The following is a 26,758-nucleotide window of genomic DNA, read 5'->3' as shown; positions in this document are numbered from 1 at the left end:
AAATATTCCTTCATCAGCTGTAGCTTGAAATTTTGAAAGATTATCTTTGAGATTCATAATGAAGCACCTGCAACCAAACATGGAAGAATTTTACATTAGGTTTTCGATTTTTTATTATTTCATATGGAGTGATATTAAATCTTCTATGAATAAACGATCGATTCTGAGTAAAGCATGTTGTTGATACAACTTCAGCCCATAGGTACTGAGGAAGATTCTCATATGTCAACATTGTTCTTGCCTTTTCACACAATGATCTATTTCTCCTTTTGACAACACCATTTTATTGAGGTGTATATGGTGATGAGAAATTATGCGAAATCCATTTTTCCGTTAGAAACGAATCCAACACATTATTCTTAAACTCAGACCCATTATCACTTTTGATTCTTCGAACATTCTTTTTCAGACTCATCTCTATTTTCTTGATAAATTTGATCATTGTTTGAGCAACTTCAAATTTTAACCTGAGAAAATATACCAAAGTGAATCGTGAAAAATCATCAATAATAACCAAAATATACCATTTCTTGTTGAGTGTGTCAACAGTTGATGGTCCACAAAGATCAATGTGAAGAAGTTCCAACAGTTCAATAATTTTTGAATCTATGACGATTGGATGTCTTTTACGATGTTGTTTTCCTTGTTCGCAAGCTGCACAAAGAGTATCATTGTCAAATCTCAATACAGATAAACCACGAACTAAGTCTTTTGTAACCAGCTTATTCAATTTTCGAAAATTAAGATGTAGTAAACGCCTATGCGATAACCAGCTGACATCATTTGAAGCTTTCGAAAGTAGACACACATATGGTTTGCCTACAATTGGTTTGATATCTAGTGTGAACATATCTCCATATCTTTTCGACTTTAACAACACTTCATTCGTTTCAACTTTTGATTCCCAGTGCCCACAACAAGTTTCGAAACACTTATCAAATTATGTTGAAGACCTTCCACATAAGCAACTCGATTTACTGTGAATTGGCCATTTGTTACTTTGCCATAACCTTTGACTTGACATTTATGATTATTTCCAAATTTCACCACTCTAGCATTTTCAAGACTTCGAAAATCTCTTAAATTCTCCTTTCTTCTAGTCATGTGACGAGAGCAACCACTATCAATATACCATTTCTCATCATATTGCTCGTCACACAATACCTGTATTTAAGTAAAGAATTTAGGTACCCAAGGTTTTTTGGGTCCGTGGTTATTAGCTTGAAACAAAGAATGAAATTTCAAACTCAAAGCCCAAGTTCAAACTTTTGTTTTTACACTATCAATTAAGTCAACATCATCAGTTAAAGATATTGAAACATAATTTTTCAATAGTTTTGGACTTTCATTTGATTCCACCTTAGGCTTCTCAATTTGTGTAACTTTGTTGATTGGTTTCCATCTCTAAACTGGAATATTCGAATCTTGAGAAGATGAACTTTGTGTTGAAGATTCATTCAAATACTCTTCATAAGTATTTCGAATCTGTTGTTGAGAAAACTTTCCTACTTAAAACTTTTTCCCTTGTCCTTCAAGCCAATGATTGATTGATTTCAAGTCCGAAGTACCTTTTGAGTTCATAACCTTTGTTGCTTTATGAACTGATGGATTTGGAAAATTAGGTTTTTGTGGATTGAATTTGACATTAGTTTGAGAATGTGTTGATTTTTGAACATTGTCATATTTTCGAACATTCACAAGGTTGTGACTTGTTTTAAAGTTTTGAGATTTGACAATCTTTCGAACATTTTCAACCTTTTGGTTTGTATCACTTTTATGCTTAGTTGAAGGAAATGAGTCTATTACATTTGTTGCATAATGATAAGAAGTATTTGTGGTTTTCTTTTGAAAAACGTCTCTTGATGATTTGTTGTTTGAGAAATCATTGATGAGTTTAAATTTGAAAAATTGTTGATTTTTCGTTATCGTGAATTAGACAAAACTTTGGATTTTGATAGAGTGGGATTTTTCGTTTTCGTTGTTGATCTGAATGTTTGTTTTTCGTTTAACACTACTTGCCAAAAAAATTGCTTTTCGTGCTTTTATTTTTGAAACTCCGTTTTCTTTTGAAAAATTTTCAATAAGTGTTTTATATTCTGGTGAATTCAATTTTACAACTTGAGATGTCTCAACAGTTTCTTGTTTGAAAACTTCTTTTTCTTTTTCCGATTTTACAACCCATTTTCGTGTTGATTTTTGTCTTTGAAAAACATACAAATTCTTGGTTAGGTTGTTTTCAACAATGCTTTGATTCGAAAAGAATCATTCGTCTGTCGTTCTTTTTTTGTCTTCTTCAATTAATTTGTTAAACTCTGGCTTGATGTTCTCAGCATTCCCAGTAGTGACAAATACTTGATTTGGAAAAACTACTTCATCTGTGCATGTAAAATTTGGATACACGACAATATTAGTTTCCAAATAGTGAGCACCTTTTTCATTCATCATTTTGTTAAACTTTTCAGTTCCTCCATAAACTTGTTCAACAACAACTCTTGGAATGAATGTTTCATTAGAAACATTCTTTTCTGACTTATTATTACACGAAACTTTGACTTCGTCCTCCTCATCATCACTACTATCTGTTTGACTGTCTCGTATCTCCACATCATCAAAGTCACAAACATTTGAAGTAGAGGGTTTTCCAATGTCATCCTCAACTATCAAATCATTAACAATTTCTTTACCTTTGATCTTAGATGTGACATTAATGATAGCTAACTGAGAGCAATCAATACTTTCCTCTTCTTCAATTTCACCGATTTCACTAATATTATCCGAGTTATCATCAATATCAGCAAAAGTGAATTGAGAGTCAAGTTTCGAATGTTCAGTTCTTTTCAAAAATTTCACTTGTTCATCTTTTGTCAAACTTTCATTCACAATTTCAATAAGTTCATCAACATTTAGAAATTCATCTATCTTAAGAATACCATAAGCATATCTATCATCTAGCACTTTGTTAAAATCAACTATGGTATTTTCACAATCATACAAGATGATGTCAACTTTTTCTCTCTCATAGACAAGAAAAGGTAACAACTTACGATGTTGTTCTTTTCTAATCTCAGATGAATGATGTAAAACAGTTAATTTTGCATACAACCGCTTAGTTGAATTACAATAGATGTTTCGTTGAGCAAGTAACATCCTAACATCCTTATCTAGATTTTCTCTATTAGTATTAACATTCTTTAATTGTAATTCTAGATACTCTACTCTGCTTTGTTTCGTGTCAAGTAACTTTTGTGTCTCTAGTAGTTGATTATTAAGTTTCTTTGTTTCGTTACTAGCAGACACAACAATAGCATCAAAGTAAGCAACAATATCATCAAAAGCAATTATTTCATAATCATATGCTTGTAAAGGAATGTTAAATGACTCAAGAATAGAACGTACCTTTGTTGTCATTGGAGATTTGTCACTTGACTTCGTCATGAAGCATCGACCAGTCACTTCTTCTCCTCCATCCTCAAACTTAGCAAACATGGAACCATGAGTGGGATGCCTCATCTCTTCATCATCAGATCCAGATGATCAGATCTAATAAGTACCATCATCTTCATTTTCTCCTCTTGCCACAAGCGACATCCCCTTAGCCTTCGGACGAACCTCTTCAAGCTTCTCAGGGTAGTACGCTTCGTCCTTCACTTTATTCTTCTTCTCATCTTTCTTACGAAGCATATAATCATTCACAAGATGATTGGCCCCGTAGCAATAGTGACAATCTATTCCAGAATCACCTTTCAGTTTCTTCTCTGTCTTGGACTCTTTCCCTTTTTCATCATTCTTCTCAATCTTTTCGAATTTCTTCTTCTCATCCACACCAGACTTCACAAAGCTTCCTTTTCCATCACTTTGCTTCCCTTTGGGATTAAAAGGCTTCTTGAATTTTTTTTAACTTGATTGTTCGAGTAACAAGCGATAGCTTTATCATCAGAGTTCATGAGAAAACCTTCTTCATCCGAACCCTCTTTTTCAACAGTCTCCACCACAGACACTTTAGAAACCAGAGCTAGAGGTCCTCCTATGCCCTGTTTCGCCTCTTCCATCATTTCTAAAACTTCACTTTTGTGTGTTTTCAACTGATTGTACACATCATTTAGAGATGAACAGTCGAAACTTCGTTGATTTTTGATCATCATACTCACACTCCTCCACTCCTTATGAAGTCCCATGAAAAAAGTAAGATTGAACTCCATTAAGGACCTTGTGATTCCATACCTATTGCATCGGTAAATCAGCTCATTCAGACGATCATAATAACTTTCAATTGTTTCATTTTCCTTTTGTCTGAACTCTTTCAGCTCTACCAAACATTGCTTAAATGAATTGATCTTCATCTTCTCACTCCCTTGATACTTCTCCTTGAGAGTGATCCAGATATCCTTAGTAGTTTTACAACCACGGATGTAGTTGTAAAAAACAGGTGGCAATACACCTCTCAACTCTCTCATACAATGTTTCTCATTGTTTTCCAGCCTTGTGGATTGATTTTCAACAACAGAAGTTGTTGTAGATGAACCAATGTTCTGAACATTTGTTGGAGGTTGGACTGTTCCTTTGATGCAATTCCATAATTCCTCATCCAGTCCATTCAGATAGTCTTCCATACAATTCGCCCATTGATCGTAATACTCTGGAATCAACATTGGAATTTTTGTTGATGATCCAAGTAGATGAGAATAAGAAGTCATTGTATTCAAGTTGAAGTTCACCATTGATGAACAAACGAGAAAATTTAGAAAACTTGATGCATTTGAAATTTGATCAAATGAATTGATCAGAAGCTTGTAATCGATCACTCGATCATACAACTCAAATGCAGAATCTAATCAAATCTGTAGATCAGACGAGATTTTTAGAACCAAAGCGCGGAAACTTTTTGAGACGAGAAATGACTCAAAAACAAATGATTCAAAATGAAAATCAGATCATTGCAGTTTGGTTCCTGCTCTGATACCAATTGAAAAGGGATTGTAACAAGAAATCGAATAGAATCAGAGTTAAACAAGTAAAAGATCAATTAAGAACACGGAATGTAAATAGAATCCGGTTTCAGCTCTTATTACTCTCAAATGAACAAGAGAAAAAAATTAGACAACATTCAGGAAAAACTTTTCTTCTAACTCTATGTTCAGTCCCTATTTATAGGAAACTAAGAGTACAAAAAATACTAAGTCTAAGACGCTTCGAACATGAAAATGACTTAGTAAATATATTACATACGAAATACAGTACACACTTCGACTCCTTACAACAAGACTTCAACCCTAACAGAGTGAAAGAAAGAGGGAAATTGCAAAGAAATTCGGGCAGCCTTGCATCTATTTTATAGGGAAACTGGCCTGGTCTATGCAGCGCGTTCCTCGGAGGAACGCAGTGTGTTCTGGTGGATACGTGTCCGAAGCCTACTGGGGCGACGTGGAGCTTCCGAGGCCAAGCACGCGAACGCGAGGCGTAATCTTCTGCGCGGGGGGTTCCTTCAGATAAGCTTCATAATGTGTGCCTCGAACTTCAAAAATTCATAACTTTCGCATACGAGCTTTATTTTCGACATTCTTTATATCCACGCGTTCACTACTAGAAAATAGCCCTTTAATGACGCGCAAACAATGACACACGGTGATTTACGATACGCAAAAGCGTGCGCCCTAAAAATAATGTCATATCTTCTAGAATTTGAAGGATAATGGACACGCTTTTGTGCGTGCCTTAAAATTAATGTCCAACAAAAATAAATTAAAAACACGGAGGGCACTTATTTAAAGATGGGCGTCATCTAGAAATGTCGCTTTATATTTTTATAATGAAAGGCGCGTTCTCTTCTTTTGCAGCCGGGGGAAATGAAAATCCCAAAATTTTGAAAGGCCACCATTGTTATCCACCTTATTTCCATTGTTCTTTTCTATCTCTCTCACTCTAATACCCAAAAAAACCCTAGTATCATCACCAATCCTCTTTCCTCCCACAACAAAATCGCAATATCACAAAATCTCTAATACCCAAAAAACCCTAATCTCTCTCTCTATATATATATATAATGTGATTTACGAAATGACTTCGTTTTCTGATGAAAGCTGCCTTCTTGCTTGGTTCCGGTCAACCTGACATCACATTGAGACGGAAGACTTGGTGGTGGGTTTTCCTTATGGCTGGTGGAGTTTCTCCCAATAATTCGTTAATCATCACCAGTAATCAGCCCACTATACATCATCAGCGTTAATCACCATTCACCACCATCGATTCACTATTTTCTCCCCTTCTCCTTTTGTCTTTCTGAGTTTTGAGCTTCAAACTATACGCAGGCTACCAACTGTATGCCTCTCCAAAACCTCACCTTTGTCAATTTGGTATCTGTCACCGCCGTGGATGTCGCCACCGGTCGTCAAGGGCGCTAAACACCTCCCCTTCGCTTGCACCAAAGGGATCGCCAACAATAGCTCGCCAGCACCAAAACGAGAAGAGAGAAAGAGATCTGGTGGTTGTTGGCCTATGATGCCGTAATCTTCCTCTACAATCGCTCTCTAGAACCCCCCCCCCCTTTCTCCCATCCATGGCGTCTCCATCTCAACCAAGTCTCCTTCTCCGAAAAAAACCTCAAAGGTCTCACATTTTTCTCAATTCTAGGGTTCTAATGTCGTCTTTCCCAGTAGAAGTTGAGAGAATCAGGGGCAATTATACTCGGGAAAGCAAGCTTGAGTGAGTGGGCTTTTTCTGAAGCTCCACTACACCCAGTGGTTGGAATGCCAAAACTAAACAAGCAATTGTAGGTTCCCACCTTCAGCTTTCTTTAGTACTTATGGTCATTTGATTGTTTTACTGCACATATGATAACTTTTTGCCATCAAAACATTATAGCACACCAGGTGTTTGAGTATATGCGTCTTTGAAAAAGTTGTTGAATTTTGTGCAGAATCCATATGTAGCAACCCACGATCCATGTGGTTCAAGCACTGGATCAACTATAGCAGTTGCAACAAGCATGGTAACTGTATCACTGGGTACAGAAACAGATGGATCAATCTTATGTCCTTCATGTGCTAACTCTGTTGTTGGGATTTAATGATTTTACTAACAGTTTTTGTCCTGGTGATTTAATGATTTTACTAACAGTTTTTGTCCCTCTTGATAGACCAATATGTAGGACTGTAACTGATGTTGTTTATGTCCTTGATGCCATTGTGGGTAGGCATGAGCAAATGGACCGAACCGGCCGGAACCGGCCCGACCTGGACCCGACCCGGGAACTGGCTTCGGCCAAAATCAAGAACCGAACCGGCCCGGCGGTTCTACCGGTTCTGGTTCCGGGTCCGGTTTTTGCCGGGTTTTCGATTTTGGAACCGGCTTCGAGAAATAGCAATGTATTTTTGGGTTACGGATTCGGTTTATACTCGGTTTTTGTTGGTTTAGTACACATTTTTTTTCACTAATTGTTTCATAAATGGTCTATAGATTTTTGACAAATATATTACCCAATACCCACTTAAATACAAACGTCGATGATTGGTATGCAACATAGAATTTCATAATTTATTCTCATGTTTTGTTTCATAAACTTATTTTAAATTAGTATTATTTTTAATTTAACGGATGACAACACTCATCTCCAAAAAAAACATATATTACACACAAATTTCTAATGTAAAGGAGGACAATTTCTCTATTGAGGTCCTCAACATGCAAAATGAGGGTTGTTTTCCTGTATGTGTTTAATTTGCCCCATAATTTCTCTGTAATACTTTTTTTTTTCTTTCGTATGGTTTAAATTAGTTTTAGATTTAAATACTTTTTGACTTGTTTTTATTTCTTTATATGATACCATTTTATATTGCATAAACTCAGAAAAAGAATAGTATGTAAAACAGAAAATAAAATATGAAAAATGCATGGTTTTTTGTTAAAGACTATCCGGCCCGGTTCCCGGTTTTGGGCCGGTTCCAACGACCGGTTCTTACCGGGTCCCGGTTCCAAAAATTGACGAAATTATAGTATCAGTCCCGGCCCGACCGGTTCCGGTTCTGGTTCCGGCCGGTTCCCCGGTCCATATGCTCATCCCTAATTGTGGGTTTTGATAAAAATGATGAAGTTGCAACATGAAAAGCTTCAAAGTATATCCCCCATGGTGATTATCTAAAGCACCTAAAATCTGGTGGACTTAAAGGAAAGAGGTTAGAGATAGTGAGGGCTTATTCTGATTTCGGATTTGGTAATGACACTGAAATTTTCAATAAGTACAAGAAACATTTCATGATATTAAGGTATGCATTTTAAGTTTTTAACATCTGGAGTGTTCTTTAATTCTTAAATCTAACATTCTTACTTTTGCAATTTGTGTAAAACAAGACAAAGTGGTGCTACTTTGATAGACAATCATGAAGTTACAAACTACAATGATAGCAAGAGGTTGAAAGGGGCAAAATAGGAACAACCCAAAAGTTTAGAAAATACAGGAAGAAAATTACAAGGAATTAAATTAGATTACAAAAAGTACATACAAAAAATATATTTATTAAAATGTTTATGGATCTTGATTTCAGCTACCAGTGATGCTTATGAGTCTTTTTCCACGTATTTGTCACAGAAAATTCTCCTATGGATGCCCTGCACTTTCTTTATACTACTTAAAGCCTTTAGAATTCTTTCCTTGTAAGCATTCTAAGCGTAATTTCAAGTTCCTTCCTCATTTACCTATTTCTTCTTACTTCGTTTGCTTCACTTAATTATTAATCATTTATTTTAGTAAGCATGTTTACTTCTTTCTCCAACCATTTTCCTCATAATTTCTTAATTTTCCCATTCTGCCCTTGTTGTGTTCTGAAACATATTCTGTTTGTGTGCTAACATAACAATTAACAGGTACACTGCATTTTTTGAGCTATTACCACTTCTGGCAGTGGGCACAACTCCATTGTTGAAGGTTGATAATATATTTTTAAAGGTTTGTGGCTTTCTTTATTGGGCTAAATGCAAGAAATATATCATATTATTCTCATTTCTTTATATTACAGGTGCTACACTTTAATTTTTTTTCTTATAAAGACATTGTACTTTAAAAAACATACTCAGTTATAAAAGTGAAAACTGCTTTATATTTTTTAAAGTACAAAGAAATGAAATTAGGATGCTGTAATAAAAAAACAAAAATTAGATTTCATTGCTATTTCTTGCATTTGACTCTTTTATTTAGCTTTACATAAGAAAATATGAACTTTTTGTCAAATGACAGATCATCTGAACTTTTTAATTCCTTGTGTTAAGATTATCTTGAACTTTTTATATAACTTTTTTTTTTAAATGTCATGTGCAGTGATACGAGGGTGATTTATCTGAGTTGGAGTTGTACTTTGTTATTGTTAATAATGAATTTGGTGAGCAAACATTAGAAGAGCTGATTCCAGGTGGCAAGAATATACGAGTTGTGAATGATAATGTCATCACATTTATTCATCTTGTTGCCAATCATCGCCTCAATACTCAGGTTTTATGTCTTTCCTTAACTTTCAATGATGAAAATGAGGGTATTTTTGTCATTCCTTATTGTGCATAAAGGAGTTTGTTGTAATATTATGCATCACCTGTTTTCAGATTCGTCTACAAAGCTCTCATTTCTTAAGGGGATTTCAACAACTTATATAGAAAGATTAGATTGACATGATTAATGAAAATGAACTCCAGGTTTTCAGATCCTTCCTTTAGTGTAGCATCAATTAAGCATTCAGTTTAAATCTGTTATTCCCTCTTTTAGTGTAATATCATAATCTTGCTTTTAAGTGTACATATATATATATATATATATATATATATATATATATGTGTGTGTGTGTGTGTGTGTGTGTGTGTGTGTTTTTGCAGCTTCTCATATCAGGTTCTGTTGATGGATTCGATGTAGATGACTTAAGGTCTAACACAAATTATGCTGGTGGCTATCATCGTGTAAGTTCAAAATTTTATTTTATTTTTTTATTTTTTTAAACAAGGATGAAATTGTATTTTTTGTTCATCTAATATGTCCAACTCACTAGTCTTGTTATCTTGCTACTGAGCTACATATACATGGTAATTGTGTTCTTCTTTACAGGAGCATTATGTCATTGACATGTTTTAGGAGATTCTCAAGAGCTTCTCATTGGAAAATCAACACAAGTTTTTGAAGTAAGTTTGGATTCTTTGACATATTAATCTTTTTTTATACTATATTGCTTACAAGTTAAAAATTTTAGCTTGCTTTTAATTTTATAATATTTCTTCCAGGTTTGTGACTGGATGTTCAAGAGGACCATTGCTAGGATTCAAGTATTTGGAACCTTTATTCTGTATACATCGGTATGATGCTTTACTCTGCCACCACCCTCTGCTTCCTAAACACGGTTGCAATCGCATACACAACCACAGTTGCACTACCCTTTAGTTCAATTGTTGTGATTGTTTTGATATAGAGTTTGGTGACATCACCTTTACTGATTCTCGGGGGTATTGCTGGAAAAAACAGCAAAGCTGCATTCCAAGCTATTGTTCGCACCACAAATGAAATGAGCTGATTCCATAAGCCCTTTGCAGCGTTTTGATTCCGATGTAATTTTTTTACTTGTGGAATGATTGATTCAACTTTTTCTTAATTGTTTTATTATTGGTGTTTTAGATGTGTCCAGCTCAAGCTATTACTATTGAAGCTGAGGAGAGAGAAGATGGGAGCCGTAGAACAACGAGGTTAAACCATACACACACTCTCTCTCTCTATCTATCTTTCTCTTATTGAGTGAATCATATTGTAGGTATGATATTGACATGGCAAAGTGTATCTACTGTGGATTTTGCCAAGAAGCATTCCCTATTGATGCCATTGTTGAAGGGCCCAACTTTGAGTTTACCACCGAGACTCATGAGGTTTGTGTAAATTGATCCAAAAATAATATTATATTTTATTTTTAAAATCGAAGGTAAAAATACTTCTGATAAGTATACCTAATTGTACCCGTGAAAATTGGTTTGTATTATGATGACATTGGTATAATTGGGTTTGACTTTGCTGGTTGGTGCATCGTATTGTTAAGGTTAATATTTTTTCATCCCATGCATTTGCTCAGTATTTTTAGTACTGATTTGGGTTTGCTTTGGTCTTCCTTTTGGATTTTGATGTTTATGGGTGTTGTTTTTGTTGTTTAATTATTTATAAGTTGGATACATATTGGTGTGTGGAAATTTGGGAACTGAATATTTTTTTTTGATGTGGTGTCTGGGGGAGATGAGATTGTTGATGTTGTTGGTGAAAACAAAAACTGAAGCATATTTCTCAAAATATGATCAGGTTGGTTCAGTGCCAGATCTTATAGAGCAAATTAATAGAACAACTACAAGATTACTTCTTCACATTTGTAAGTAATATGATAACAACTGCAAGGTTTGTATTTATAATGCAATGCTCTTTGTTTTCATCTTATATTCAAGAAATAGCAATATAATTTCCATAAAAAAATTATAAATTATATTCTTTGATCAAAAATTTGCTAGATTGGTAGGTTTAAAAGTAGAATGTCCTAATAAGAATTAATTTTAAAAGTAGAATGAAAATGACAAGTGATTTTGTGTTGTGTTACAGAGTTGATGAAAGCGAATAGCTCTAGAGTTAGAAGAGGAAAAGAAAGCTCAAGTTGAAAGAGATAAGATGCTGCAAATGCAAGTGTTGCATTCTTCATTTCAATTGTTAGTACGAAACACAAAGTAGATTAGATGAATGCAAATTTATATATAGTAAGAAATAGAATTGTATGACATCAAATTTTATGCAATGGATTGTATTTTTTGTATATAGTATTTTATTTTTATTATGAAACATTAAATACAAATTTAACGTGAAAATAAGTAAATCTATAAATAATATTTTTTTTAAACATTTAAAATTATGATACGCAAAAATGTGTGTCATCTTCATTTATGACATGGCCTTTCTTGACAGGGGATTCTTGATACGCATTACGTGTCATTAACATGCGCGTCGTAAGGTTACGACACGCGAATGTGTGTCGTCTTCCTTTATGACAGGGCCTTCCTTGATACGCATTGCGTGTCGTAAGCGCGCGTCGTAATTGCATGTCGTAAATGAGCGTCGTAAATGCGTGTCATCTATAGACGACGCGCAAAAGCGCGTCGTCTCTCTTTATGACAGGGCCTTCCTTGACGCGCATTTGCGCGTCATCTGAGCCTTTTACGACGCGCAATGAGCGTCGTAAAAGGCTGTTTTTCTAGTAGTGGTTGGTAAATTGTGCTCTACAACTTTATTTTAGACTCTGTCAGCTAATTTTGACTTTATTTTTAAAGTTGTATTTTTAACAGACCTGGACAGGAAAAGTCCCTTAAAAATCCATAACTTCTTCATACGACGTCCGTTTTTGTCTGTCTTTTTACCGTTGAACTACTATTGACGAGATCTTTGATTCTCGTTTAGGTTGTGTCCGCTAAAAATCGCTTGATCTATAATTCGAATTTCGGGCTGCACACTGATATGCCAAATCTTAGAAAATTTATAACTTCCTCGTATGAAGTTAGATTTGGACATTCTTCTTATGCATGCTCTCAATTTATCGAACACTACGGCTTTTGTTTTAGATCGATAAGGCTAAAAACACTTTATCATAAATTCACTTTTTACGTCACACAGCGTCGTGTCGATTCTGTCGTAAAACTTTGACAGACCATAATTTCTTCGTTATAACTCGGATTTTGGCGTTCTTTATATCTTCGGAATCCTTGTTACGGCTACTACAACTTTCTTCATAGATATCGAGTTTATCTAACATTTTATTTTTGATGCTTATTTCATTCTTAATTTATTATATTATCATAATTAAGTATAAAGCATATAAATTCACATAATACTCAAATAATTCATCTTTATTACTTCAAAAAGTTACAATGGTTGACCTAGACTATTACATCATCATTAATGCTTAGCTCATAAACACGAGCGTTACACCCGCTCATTTGAATTACTTCATGGAATTTATCATGAGTAATTGTGAGACGATAATATCATATAATCTTTAAACCAAGATATAAGATTTATTGTTTATGAGTTGGTTGTGCATTGATAATGCGTAAACACATCAGTAACTTGATGTTATATAACATATTGTTGTGTAAGATTTGATGAGTAAATAGTACAAGAATATAATTCAAAGTTTATCTATTCCTTTTATCTCAAAGGGTAAAAGTGATATCTTGGGCCCCTCGATGATTTTGTGTTGACTTATGTGTCGGGCCCAGTCAAGACTGAATTGACGTGTTCAATTAAAAACAAATAAGAAATCGGGAAACAAATTGTTGGATAATGAGAATGATTATGTTCTATGTCCTTTTCTACATGATATCTTGCATAACGGAGGATTATATGATCCCTTATCTAAAGGACGCATCATTGACTAGGTCAAAGTTCGACAACGACTTTTGAGAGCTATGATTGTTGATCAGATTCTGAAGTCATACTTGCAATTATATTTATTAGACTTATCCAAGTGGGTGACTTTTGGATTAGGTGTCTGAGCCCATGACTACAATTGGTATGTACTGAATTTGATAGTAGCATGATCCTTTTGGGTTGCCTTCACACTGGCAACTAGACAAGATGACTATTGGAGATAGAGGCTAAGTTTATTTTTTAAAATAATAAATTGGTGTATAAAATTGATTTATTAATATATTATAAGGATAATATATTAATTAGAAATCATATTATTAATTAATATTTAATCAGAAATTAATTTGGAATTAATTTCGGGATTAAAGGAACGGATTAAAAGTGCAGGGGCTGTTTTGAAATTATTTGATAGTTGTGGTTTTGGGCCCTTAGATCACCCTTATTAGGGAGGGCCGAAAATACCTAGAGGGTTCTAGAGATTTTTTTCCAATCCCTAAGGTAAGGGAGTCCATAGACTTGCTTAGGCCCTAAGCTAAGGAATTAGGGTTTCTACCTCAAAACCCTAGCTAGCCTTAGGTATAAATACACCCCTTAGCCTCTTAAATTCGTGCACCTCCAAGAAACCCTAGAAGAGCCGAATTTCTGAGCAAGTGTCTCCTCTCTCTTCTCTCTCATATTCATCATCTTAACCTAGTGTGTTTGTAAGCCATTAGAGGTACTACTTGTGGTACTTATTCTAAAAAGCAAGGATCTTCAAGAATAGGTTGTTATTACTATAGAGCAACAAAAGTTTTTGTTCTAATCTTTCTTATGTAGATTTCGAAATATTAGATTCATATTAGGGTTTTCTATTTCGTGTTCAATGCTTATATGTCTAATAGACACAAATGCACACATAAGATTGTTTGTATAAAACCCAACAAAAAAGGGGATATGACACAAATGCCCTACACAGATTCTAGGGTTGGTCGATTCAGCCCTTAAAGTTTTTTTCGGGCTTTATGGGTCACTAAACTAAGATACGACCTGATCTTTTAGTTGATGTCAACCTGTAATAGTCGGTTCACCATGCGACAATGATCATTTAGACCAAAAAAACTCACATTGTGCCCCTATAAATCCAAAAACATAAGTTCGAGGATCAAATGCTTATGCCATAAGATTGATGTGATTTGGGAGAAAAAGAAACCTGAAACTGAGAAAATGAGAATAAACCCTCGGTTTCAGAAATAAAATGAGCTATTGGAGCAGGAATTTTGGAAATTCCTGTCATCAACAGGCATGTTTCTTCATCTAATTAAGTGAAATTTAGTAGTTTGTTTCTTCGATCTTGTGGCATAAGCATTTGATCCATGAACTTATTTTTTGGCTTTACAGGGACATAATTTGATTTTTTTTTTTGGTGTAAATGGTCACTGTCGCATGGTGAACTGACTATTACAGGTTAACAAGGACTAAAAGAGCAGGTCGTATTCTAGTTTAGGGAGCGATAAATCCTGACAAAAACTTTAAGGACTAAATTGACCAACCCTAAAAACTTTTAAGGGATTAGTGTCATTTCCCCCATAAAAAAGGTAAAATGACACTGTAGCACATCAATCTTTTTCCATTTGGCCGATTTGGTCACTAAAGTTTTTTTTGGTCAATTAAGTCACTAAAGTCGGGGTTTAACTGTAAATTAAGTCATTTTCCCTGATTTTAAATGGTTTCCCGATTGACTTTGTCTAGGTGTAAATAAGTTAGATTTAATAGTTAGTTTATGTAGCAAGCAGATTACACGTAGGATGTGCCACGTCAACTAATGATATAAGACTTGATACTTAAACTCACTTGCTTCACCCGTCGACCTATGTTCTTCATTTATCACCAAAACACGAAATTGAGATAGGGTTTTTTCAAGGATATTTGTGGTTTAGCTGAAGAATCAAAGCATTCGGTGGAATGGCACAACCAGACCCTAATGGAATGTTTGCGATGGTGGAACTCAACTATCAGGGGGTTTTTGCTCGAAATCCTTTCTCTTACACTGGTGGTGTCAAAACCATGTTTAATGATGTTGATTTTTCTTCAATGACATTTTATGAGTGTGTCACTTTCTTCGAACGTTTCATGTATGAGGAGGTTAAAAAGATGTACTACTATGAACCAAGCCTTTCTCTGATGGATGGGATTAATCCCATTTTAGATGATGTGGAATTCGTTTCTTTTATATTTGATGCTTATGGAACAGATGGTATAAAATCTGTTTATATCGATCATGATGGAGTGGGAGTAGATGGGTGGTTTGATGATGAGGATGATGATGATGATCATGAGTTTTGTATTGATGGTGAAAATGAGGATACTATAGATGAACTTAGGAATACGAATATGGAATTTAGTAAGTATGTAGTTATTATGAATAGGACATCAAATGATCCTTTCTTGAGTAAGTTATGTGTTGATGAGGGTGAGGATAACAACATTGTAGATGATGATGAACTACCAATGCATTCAATTTTTAATGAGTTGATACACTGGAAAAAACAAAAACCAATTCTTGGAATGAGATTTAAGGATCCAACTCAAGTTAAACCAATGTTGTGTAACTATGTTATGGCTAATGGATATCAACTTTGTTTTGAAAAAATGATAGGAAAAGACTTTTGGTTAGGTGTAGTAAGGGTGCTTGCACATTTAGACTATGGGCTTCTTGGATGAGTGATGAACAGAGTTTCCAAATCAAGTTACTAAAAGCTTATCATAATTGTGCTAGGAACTTCAAGTTAGGGTCACTAGTGACATATGCATGGATTTGAAAGCATTATACCAGAGACATTGTGCAGAGTCAAAATTATGTGTAAGGAAGCTTAGGGTAAAGGTAATGACATAATTTGGTATCCAAGTTAGTATGGGCCAATGCAGGAGAGCAAAGAAGTATGCACTAAAACTTATTGAAGGTAGTCTTGTTGAACATTATGGTTGGCTATGGTCATATGACCATGAGATTCTGAGGACTAATCCAGGGTCAATTGTAAAATTAGATGTGGAGACTGGCTCAGATTGAAAGAAGTATTTCAACAAGTTCTATGTTTGTTTTCAAGGAGTCAAACAAGGTTAGATGGAAGGATGTAGAAGGATAATAGGTCTTGATGGTTGTTTTTTGAAAGGTATTTGTAAGGGGGAATTGCTTTGTGTGGTTGGGAGGGATGCAAATGACAAAATATATCCTATTGCTTGGGTTGTGGTATGTGTGGAGAACAAGCAGAATTGGAAGTGGTTTTTGGAACTTCTCATTTAGGATCTACACTTGAATTTAGGAAATGGATTCAGTTTAATGTCAGACCAACATAAGGTTAGTTTATTAAATTGTAATTCAAGTATACTAATTTACACTATTTGATTTAAATCTTTTTTTACAGGGTTTGATAGATGCTGTTAAGGAGTTGTTGCCATATGTAGAGCACATGCAGTGTGCTGGACATATTTGCCAAAATTTGCAGAAGAGATTTAATGCAGCCATATACCATACATTATTTTGGAGAGCATCAAAAGCAACAACTAAGAATGCTTTTAAATTTGTGATAAAGGAAATTGAGACATTGAACCCAGATGCCCATCAATATCTCATAGACAAAGTTCCAAAAACCTGGTGTAGAGCTTTCTTTCAACCTGGAAGGTGTTCTGATGCAGTTAAGAATGGCTTCTCTGAAAGTTTTAATCTTGTGATAGTAAATACCAGGAAGAAGCCCATAATCACCATGTTTGAGGAAATAAGATTTTACATGATGGACAAATTGTACAACATGAGGTTAAAGGGACAACAATGGGGAAATCATATTTGTCCATAGATAAGGGATAAGGTGAATTTGCTTAAGAAGGTCCATAGGCATTATCAGGTACTGCCTAGTAGATTAAACCAGTTTGAGGTTAGGGGACCAGTAGATGCATATCAAGTAGACTTAGAAAGGAAAACATGCTCCTGTAGGTTGTGTCAATTGAATGTATATGGATGTGATCATTATGTAACAAGCATATCCTATCTTAATAGGGATGTAGAAGCCTATATGAACAACATGTATAACACCACAACCTTTATAAAGGCATACAATTATAGAATTGCCCCTATGAATGAGAGTGACATGTGGCCACAAACCAACTATGATCCACCATTGCCTCCTATTAGTAGAAGGATGCCTGTTAGGCTAGCCACTAGTAGGAAGAAATCCACTACATGGAATAAAGGAAAACACAAGGTTTATAAGGTACGAAAGAAAATCAAATGCAATATATGCAAGGAGATATGTCACAACAAGGCTACTTGTCCACAAAGAAGACCCCAAGATGTAAATGAGAGGAAAAACTAGAAACAAAAACTTTGTCCAAGGAGAAAAGCAGGCTAGGTAAAACCATTTTCTATTTAAAGTTATTTACATGTGCTTATCCACTTACATAATTATTTCCTCTAATGTAGGCTAGTACAAGTGAACCTCAACAAACATGATGAGGTTGAATTGACTCCAATTCAGGTGGAGACTACTCAAAATGATTTCCAGCCTACTTCTAATGATTCTGAATCTAGTAGTGTAGGGGGTTATGGTCAGTATATGCAAGTGACTCCTCCTAGAAGTTATGAAGTTGAAGATTTTGTTGGTGAGGATGTTGAGGTTGAAAATGTTGAAGGTGTTAAAGATGAAGTTAATGTTGAGGTTTAAAATGTTGAAGGTGGTAAGGGTCAAGCTAATGGTGTGGTTGAAGATGGTCAGGGTCAAGCTAATGATGTGTTTGAAGATGGTCAGAGTCTAGTTAATGTTGTGGTTGAGGAAGCTGTTGAGGTTCCTAATGTGCAACAGTTCAAGTGCAACATGTTAGACCAATTTCAGGTATTTTGAAGAGGATAAGGAGAAGAAAATCGTAGAGAATATTAAGGATCAAATTAAGAAAGACAGTTGGTAGTGTTGATGATCCAAGAAATTCCAAGGGAAAAGCTCTTATAATTGACTAGGGTGGGATGTTATGGTTTGTGTATTTCACTTTGGGTTTGTGTAATATGGATTTAATGTAAGTCTATTAGGATGATGGTAATTTTGACTTTGTGTTTGTGTTTGTGTAATATGGTAATTTTTGGCAACTATGATAGTATGTTTCCATTTTAAGTTAATTGAAGAATGTTGTCTTTTAATGTGTTTAACTATAAGAAAAGGTGATGGTTGTTTATATATTTTGCATGGAATAGTTTGGAATTATGTGCATGAATGTCAATGTGGTATATGGTACTGTATATATTACTTTAATGGGTTGAAAGGTCCCATTTCCCTAATTATAAAACATCCACTATGTATGCAAATGGTCCCCATACAATTGGTACTTTAACATGGACCACTAAAACCAATATAATTATATTAATATAAGGAAATGAAACCATACATGCATGTTTCCTTTGAATAACATAAACAATTCCATTAACATAAACAATTCCATTCCGCTATCTACATAAACATTTCCATTCCAGTTATATGTCGTTGGGACTTTACATTCATGATAATTAGCGACTGTCATTGGGATTTTACAAAAAAATACAAAATGCAGAACATTACCACTTTAGGCTGACTTTACAAAAGATACAAAAAACCTTCACATTCCAATACATACACCTTACACTAATAGCTTCACCAAAAGCTTCACACCCCAACACTAATTAGCTAACTTAAAAACAAAACAAACATACCCAACAACTAGAACAACTACCAACAACTTGTACATACGTATGCTCTTCTTGGAATCACACATCCCCTTCTCCATGCTTGCCACTAGACTCTTCCCCTTACTCAGGAGAAACTCAAACTCAACATTCCTAGTCCTCAAGTTTTTATGACACCAAGATCCTCTTTGGAATCTAACTGCTGCTTCATGGAATATATGAGGTTTTTGTAGTAACCTTCTTCCGGTGCGACATCTTTCCATTCAAAGTAATCACATTTCCTCAGTCTTGTCTGTATCAAACCCAAATAAATACAACATCAAAACGTAATCACTAATCACCAAATGCAAACCAAGATAATCAAAATTATTTTTAGTTTTTTTTTTTTTTCGTAATGTAAGGGTTTTTTATAGTGAAACCCTAAAAAATCTTGCATTAACAAATCAAGCTAGATCGAAGCTTACCAAGCTGTTGTTGCAGTTCCAAAAATGTATGCCGGGGTTAATGAGCTTCCAACATGTTTGTTCCTTAGTTGGAACATCGCAGTCACAGTTGATAGCACCGTCTTGAACAAACACACGAGCAACTTGAAGGCGATTTATTGCATTGGACGAGCTCACATACATTGTGTTGAAGAATCGAACAATTTGATTATGTAAATGAGGGTGCTTGCTTCGACTTTTCAAGAAAGGGTAAGAAAGAAATGAATGAGGTCCAAATCAGGGTTTTAATTGGGAAGATAACTCGTCAGGTGCCACGTTGGAAGTCTAGGTAAGAGGTTTGTGACATCACTTAGCCACGTAAGAATGAAATCGGGAAGCCGTTTAATTTTTGAAAAAACGGTGTTATTAATAGGTAAAACCCAACTTTAATGACTTAATTGACAAAAAAAAATATTTAGTGACCAAATCGACTAAACGAAAAAAGATTAATATGCTAGGGTGTCATTTTCTAAAATAATAATAATAATAAATGTCTAAATAAATAGTTCTCATGGGACCGCTGCCTCCGTCCTAATCCCAAAAGCAAAATAGTGGGGACGAGTAATCGATGTACTACGTGGTACCTTAAATTATGGTTCCGTTACCGATTAGACATACGTCTGATTCAAAACCCTCCAAAAACTCACTCCCTTCCGTGGCATCCTCACCAAATCATCAAACTGTTTTGTCGTATAACAGTCTTCTCCGGTAATACGTCTCTCCTTTCTCTATAATAATTCTAACAAACAATAACCCTCAGTCTCATCTGAAACTCCCAGAGGACTTCATAACGGCTGCTGTTTTTTCCCCAAATTAGTTCAAAAGGCGTTTCAGGTAATGAATAGATCTTTAACGATCACCAAAATGATCTGATCTGCAAGTGATACCCAACACTAGCAGATGATTTTTGATACGGATTAATAGTTCACTACATTTTTTTAGTTGATATGTATCTGATTTATCAGTGTAGTGTTATTGCTTCGTGCAGATATGGGTTTTGCCAAGGAGTACGAGTTCTTAACCGAGATTGGTATCGAGCCTCGAAATTCTGGTGCCTTTGTTAATGGTGTTTGGAAAGGGAGTGGTTCTGTTGTCTCCTCTGTTAATCCTGCAAACAACAAGGTAATCACCTCTGCTTCAAATCCACTCTATCTGATTCTGTACTTCAATATTACACTCTTCCGTGTTTTAAGGTTTATTCTAATTTACCTAAAAGATCCCGACGATTAAGGGTATACTTATACTATATTTCACCCTGTTAAATAAGAGAGTTACATTTTGAATTTGATAACGCAAATCGGTTTAGTTTGATCTCTAGGTTATTTTGATTTCGATTCTGAACTTGCTGAAATTTTTCAATAATCCGATTAAGGGTGTTTGGATGTGTGATTAGACAGTGATCATCTGAAGGGGTTTTTATATGACCATCTTATTCATATATTATGGGTCAAATATAATATTTTACCCTAATCGATTGCATAATTGTTACTTCTTCAAGGGACATAAGCTCATCCAAACACTATCTAAGTTGATTATCTTATTCAATGACAAGTTTTTACAGAAGTAATATTTTGTTGTTCTAGACCATTGCTGAAGTAGTAGAAGCTTCTTCTCAAGATTATGAAGAAGGCATAAAGGCTTGTTATGAAGCCTCAAAGATTTGGATGCAAGTAAGTTAAAGTTCTCATGGGTATAGTTTACTGTTATATTTCCATAATCTCTTTTTTACCATTTTGTAATTAATTTTTTTTCCTGTTAGCTTCCTGCACCAAAGCGAGGCGAGATTGTTAGACAGATTGGTGATGCACTAAGAACCAAGCTTCAGTACCTTGGTAGACTTCTATCACTTGAAATGGGAAAAATTCTTCCAGAAGGAATAGGAGAAGTTCAAGTATGTAATTAATCACTTTTAATTCACACCATGTCTTATTAAGTTGCATCTTATTAAATAAAACATTTCATGGCAGGAAGTCATTGATATGTGTGACTTTGCAGTGGGCTTAAGCCGACAATTAAACGGATCTGTGATACCTTCTGAACGTAAGCTCTATTATACTCTATTCCCATTTCCTTTCATATTTCAAAAATAAAGAAAAATAACATTACAACCTCAATTGGTTACCCTGAATACTAACCATGGTTGGTTTGTTGACAGGTCCAAATCATATGATGCTTGAGGTACTATTAACATGTTTTGATTTAATGTATGCTTATTCATTTCATCCATTACACTTATATATATTATTTGACTATTTACAGATGTGGAATCCTCTTGGAGTAGTTGGTGTTATTACAGCCTTCAATTTTCCTTGTGCTGTTCTTGGTGAGCAATAGCATTACAGCACTTGTTAATATATTGATGAATAAATTTTACCTTCTATCTTATAAACTGTCAAATGTTGCTGTGTAGGATGGAATGCATGCATTGCTCTAGTCTGTGGAAATGCTGTTGTTTGGTAAGTGCTACCTAAACCTTGAGAAATGTCATTTTTATCCTTGAAAATCTTAAAGAAAATGGTTACTGGTTTTGAAAACTAAACTATAACATGAATTTAAGAAAGGCGTTCATGGGCTGTTCATTTTATTTTTAGGAAAAATTGCTGAAATTAACAATGTACTTTGCTCTTTTTACGAATACATGCAATGTACTTTATTTTGTACCTATAACTGCAATGCACTTTCATTTCTTACCCATGATAGCAATGTATTCACAATTTTAAACCAATAATAGCAATATGCTGATACAGAATTGATGAAGAAAAAGAGAAATTTGATGTTTTCTTTCACTGATTTACTTCTCTCCCACATTTACAATACATTTCATTTGATGCCTACTGCTGCCTTCTTACCTCCCTTTTATGCCAATACCATGCTCCCTGATATCTTGCACTGTTTCTAAATTCTAATCAACTAACAACTTAGCTAAGGACTGAACATGTTACCTAAGTGACTTGATAACTTTGACTTCCTGTAACTGTATTGACCTGTTTGATTTTATTAAATCTGCATTGACTGTTTGACATTAGTTAATCAGCATTGACCTGTTGACCTTTTCTTCTCCTTGCATAAGTGAATATAATAGGAGGTTTATTATCAATATGTGTCCCCAAAACATTGATCTTGTCCAGATCAAACTTTGGAAACTAGGCTTTATGCTTTCATAATGTTCCCACGATGACGACTCAAATAGTGGTAAATTGGTAATTCTTTTCTTTTAACAAGGGTAGCTGACAAATATGGGAACATTATGGATTCGGGATGAATTTGGATTGAGCTATGAGCTATGAACTGAAGCTGTTACCTAACTGACTTGATTATTTTGACTTCCTCTAACTGTATTGCCCTGTTTTTGTTAACTCTGCATTGACTATTTGACTTCATTTAATCATGTTGACCATTTCTTCTCCTTGCATTAGTGGAACTAAACAGGAGGTTTATCATATGCTTACATTTCCTTACACATAATAGCAACATCTTATAGTTTCTGACCCATAACAATCTACTTGCATTTCTGTACTGATAATAGCAATATATAAGTGCTAGCAAAATGTAAGTACACTGCACTTATTGTTGAAAGATATAAGTATGTGCAATGAATAAAGAAATGTAAGTGCATTTGCATTGGTACTATGCGTAGAAGAAATATAAATATGTTGCTAAAAAATAAACTACACTGCCTATATTGGTAAGGATAGTATAGTATGTTGCCAATTCATCCTTATCTTTATGACATGATTGCAGGAAAGGTGCCCCAACCACACCTTTAATAACAATAGCAATGACTAAGCTAGTTGCAGAAGTGCTGGAAAAAAACAGTTTACCAACTGCCATTTTCACCTCATTTTGTGGGGGTGCTGAAATTGGTCAAGCCATATCAAAAGACACACGCATACCCTTGGTTTCCTTCACTGGAAGTTCAAAGGTACCTTACTAACCTTACCTCAGGGGCTTTTTACTTTTCGTTTCCCCTTCAAGTCCTGTATGGTTAAAGTGGCTGAATGGGTAATCATATATACATAAGTTCTATCTCTTTTCTACACCGAATCAACTGTTTAAACGAGACTAAATGACCATTTTACCCTGACACGTGGCGCATAACAAAACTACAGGTTGGTCAGATGGTTCAACAGACTGTGAGTGAGAGATTTGGTAAATGTCTGCTTGAATTAAGTGGAAATAATGCTTTAATTGTAATGGATGATGCCGACATTCAGCTTGCTGTTCGCTCTGTTCTATTTGCTGCTGTTGGTACAGCTGGACAACGCTGCACTACATGTCGTAGACTTGTAAGAATCTCAAAATTGAAATGATTTTTTTTTTCTGTTATATTTAATGCTAATTATGTATATTTATTTATTGAAGCTTGTTCATGAAAAGATATACGACTCTGTAGTCGATAAATTACTTGAAGCATATAAGCAAGTTAAAGTAGGTGATCCTTTAGAAAATGGCACCTTGCTTGGACCTTTGCATACAAAAGCATCAAGGGAGAATTTTGAGAAGGGCATAAAGGTCATTAAGTCTCAGGGAGGGAAAATCCTCACCGGTGGTTCGGTTATAGAATCTGAGGGAAACTTTGTACAGCCGACAATAGTTGAGATTTCACCAAGTGCTGATGTTGTGAAGGAAGAACTGTTTGGTCCTGTACTTTATGTACTAAAATTTAAGGTCAGTTTTGACTTTTGACCAATTTCTTATACAAAATTTATGAATATACTTTATTTAATGATTATTATAAATTTTACAGGATTTTAAAGAAGCTGTTGAGATAAACAATTCTGTACCTCAAGGATTGTCAAGTTCTATTTTCACCCGCTCACATGAACTTATCTTTAAATGGATTGGGTGAGTGACGATATTATTCATAGGTGGTAATTTAATGTGAAAATTACAGAAAATCCATTACAAAATAATTTTTTTTGTTAAAACCATTGCCTTTTGATTCCATTTTTGAAAAAACCTATGTGATGTTTTATTAAATATTATTATTATTATTGATAAATTGATCATGTTTACCTGAAAAGCCAATTAACAGATCACTAATTTTAATTTTTTATGTTTTCCCGTTTTTTTTTCCCTAAAACCAAACTGTTGGTCATGTTTTAAAAAAAATGGAATTAAAACTTTGTGGCTTTAATGAAAAAGTTGGTTTTGCAAATGCCATGTCAGCATTGTTGATCTGTTAATGGGCGCTAGATTATAGAAGATCACCAATGGCTTTTAAAAAACAAACAATTCAAAATGCAATGACTTCTCTAATTTTCTCTAAGTTAATATTGAGTTATCATATGCGACTTTTTTACAGACCTCAAGGAAGCGATTGTGGTATTGTTAATGTAAATATACCAACAAATGGTGCTGAAATTGGTGGTGCTTTTGGTGGTGAGAAGGGGACAGGTGGCGGCCGTGAAGCCGGAAGCGATTCTTGGAAACAGTATATGAGACGCTCAACTTGGTAAAATTTATATTTTGCACATAAAAGGAAACTACTTTCCGTCATTTTTTTTTTTTAATTTTAATTTTAATTTTTTACTTTAGCCATCAAATAAGAGATCATGATACTTCATAACTTGTGGTAACTTGGTCTTTTATTTGATTATAAATTTAGTTTTGAAAATGCATAACCAATATAAGAAATTGACTGAAAATGTGAAAATAATATAATATCTGATTGTATTTTAACAGTACGATCAATTATGGGAGCGAGCTACCACTTGCACAAGGAATCAGCTTTGGGAATTAAAATGTTGGTGGTTTGGAGTCTTAACTGCTAATAGCTTTGTTGTGTGATACTATTGTGAAACATTAAATAAAAGAACCTCATTTACTCATTCCAAACGGATTTATCTAATTAAATCGTCATCCCATTATATACCCATTTCATACACGGGTTAAAGTGCTCAGAAGAATGTAGGCGAAGCAAAACTTGTTCACAAATAAAACGTTCCAGACTTCCACTTGATGATATTTTCAATGATGTTTTGTAAAAAGACAAGTAGTTCATTACTCATTTAAGACGTTAAAACACCTAAAATATTCAGTTATTTATTATTATTATTATTTTTTTTGTGTTTTTTTTCAAAATCAAAACAAAATAACAAGAAATCAAACAAAATTTGTGACGCAGAGACGAAATGAAAACACATCAAAGTGGGTCCCTTAACAAGATTAAACAAGATTGGTTCTGAAAATCTGCATCAAAATAGAATCACAAATCATAGGATTCTTTCTCAAAATCTGGAACAAGACAAATCATCACTAAATAACAAACAACTTCAAAGACTAAATCAACTAAAAATAACTTAATGATAGGGAATTATTGAAGCCACCGAACAGATCCTCTCTTCAATCAAAATGTAGCAAGCACATTCCCAAAAGTCCTGGAAACTTCAATAAAGCATCCAACTTGAGAGGTTTTGCCATTATATAATACAATTTTCCAGTGTACCGCAGTTTTAAAAAGAAAAAAAAAAACTTCTTAAAATAGCAGCGGAAAAGTCCCAAATAGTGAAAACATTTAAAACAAATGTTATATAAAAATGTTCACGAGGGATGCCAAATTGAATATCGAAACCATAAGCAAAAGTATAACAACAAAATAACCGAAAGTCTACAACTGAAATCTCAAAATAACTCTCTCACTCCAATAGCCTCGCCCGACATTCTTCTCCACTTGGGAGATACACGTCAAAATAAATGGCCAGACTAAAAAGTTTGATGAGATACATTGAAGCTAGACTCTAATAATATAATATTCGAAATACATCATTTTATAAAATTAAAGGCCCATTCTTGAAAACATTTCACAAACACCAAATATTATACAGCAAGTAAAAACCTCGTAAGCACATAAACAATTTTAAATCGTCAGACTAAAAAGTTTGATGAAATACATTGAAGATAGACTCTAATAATATAATTCTATAAATACATCATTTTATAAGATTAAAGGCCCCTTCTTGAAAACATTTCACAAACACCAAATACACAGTAAGTGAAAACTTCGTAAGCACATAACAATTTTTAATAATGCAATGCATGGCATGCATCTATATTACGCCCAAAGTCATCATCGTCCACACTCATCGCCATAACAGCAAAACCACAAACACTACTTCAGGGATTCTTACATGTCAAACACTGAGGGAGGTCATGCTATATATCATGCATATGAGTATGTTTTAT

At 34.5% G+C, this 26,758-nt stretch overlaps 2 protein-coding genes across 8 annotated transcripts; both read left to right on the top strand.

Moving 5' to 3' along the window:
- Positions 1 to 16,511: 16,511 nt before the first annotated feature.
- Positions 16,512 to 18,503, top strand: LOC145050572 (uncharacterized). The gene is made up of 6 exons (XM_078998799.1): positions 16,512 to 16,637; positions 16,692 to 16,745; positions 16,813 to 17,201; positions 17,865 to 18,073; positions 18,116 to 18,273; positions 18,465 to 18,503. The coding sequence occupies exons 1-6, from the start codon at positions 16,512 to 16,514 to the stop codon at positions 18,501 to 18,503; spliced, it is 975 nt and encodes a 324-aa protein (XP_078854925.1).
- A 1,640-nt stretch (positions 18,504 to 20,143) lies between these two features.
- ALDH7B4 (aldehyde dehydrogenase 7B4) lies at positions 20,144 to 25,404 on the top strand. 7 transcript variants are annotated; one of them, XM_079002723.1, is made up of 15 exons: positions 20,144 to 20,281; positions 20,353 to 20,407; positions 20,562 to 20,695; positions 21,157 to 21,243; positions 21,333 to 21,464; positions 21,541 to 21,613; positions 21,729 to 21,751; positions 21,833 to 21,896; positions 21,984 to 22,029; positions 23,315 to 23,495; positions 23,683 to 23,859; positions 23,936 to 24,241; positions 24,321 to 24,418; positions 24,879 to 25,028; positions 25,259 to 25,404. In XM_079002723.1, exons 3-15 carry the CDS (start codon positions 20,564 to 20,566, stop codon positions 25,314 to 25,316), a joined length of 1,527 nt encoding a protein of 508 aa, XP_078858849.1. In that variant the 5' UTR covers positions 20,144 to 20,281; positions 20,353 to 20,407; positions 20,562 to 20,563; the 3' UTR covers positions 25,317 to 25,404. The 7 variants fall into 7 exon arrangements, with proteins under 7 accessions (XP_078858849.1, XP_078858851.1, XP_078858852.1 ...); XM_079002725.1 differs by having other exon boundaries at positions 20,544 to 20,695; XM_079002726.1 differs by having other exon boundaries at positions 20,539 to 20,695.
- Positions 25,405 to 26,758: the final 1,354 nt, after the last annotated feature.

The sequence above is a fragment of the Lactuca serriola genome, chromosome 5 (genome assembly GCF_051521515.1).
Source record: "Lactuca serriola cultivar US96UC23 chromosome 5, Lser_US96UC23_V15, whole genome shotgun sequence".
In the NCBI taxonomy this organism is placed as follows: Eukaryota; Viridiplantae; Streptophyta; class Magnoliopsida; order Asterales; family Asteraceae; genus Lactuca; species Lactuca serriola.
This window is presented reverse-complemented; position numbering and strand designations above follow the sequence as displayed.

Excerpts from the sequence above, each read along its gene's own strand:
- LOC145050572 (XM_078998799.1), top strand. The coding sequence starts at position 16,512 with ATGGAAGGATGTAGAAGGATAATAGGTCTTGATGGTTGTTTTTTGAAA. Across the intron at positions 16,638-16,691 it reads ATCCTATTGCTTGGGTTGTG|GATCTACACTTGAATTTAGG; the intron begins GTATGTGTGGAG and ends CTTCTCATTTAG. Across the intron at positions 17,202-17,864 it reads GACAAATTGTACAACATGAG|GCTAGTACAAGTGAACCTCA; the intron begins GTTAAAGGGACA and ends CCTCTAATGTAG.
- ALDH7B4 (XM_079002723.1), top strand. The coding sequence starts at position 20,564 with ATGGGTTTTGCCAAGGAGTACGAGTTCTTAACCGAGATTGGTATCGAG. Across the intron at positions 20,696-21,156 it reads TTAATCCTGCAAACAACAAG|ACCATTGCTGAAGTAGTAGA; the intron begins GTAATCACCTCT and ends TTGTTGTTCTAG. Across the intron at positions 21,465-21,540 it reads AAGGAATAGGAGAAGTTCAA|GAAGTCATTGATATGTGTGA; the intron begins GTATGTAATTAA and ends ATTTCATGGCAG.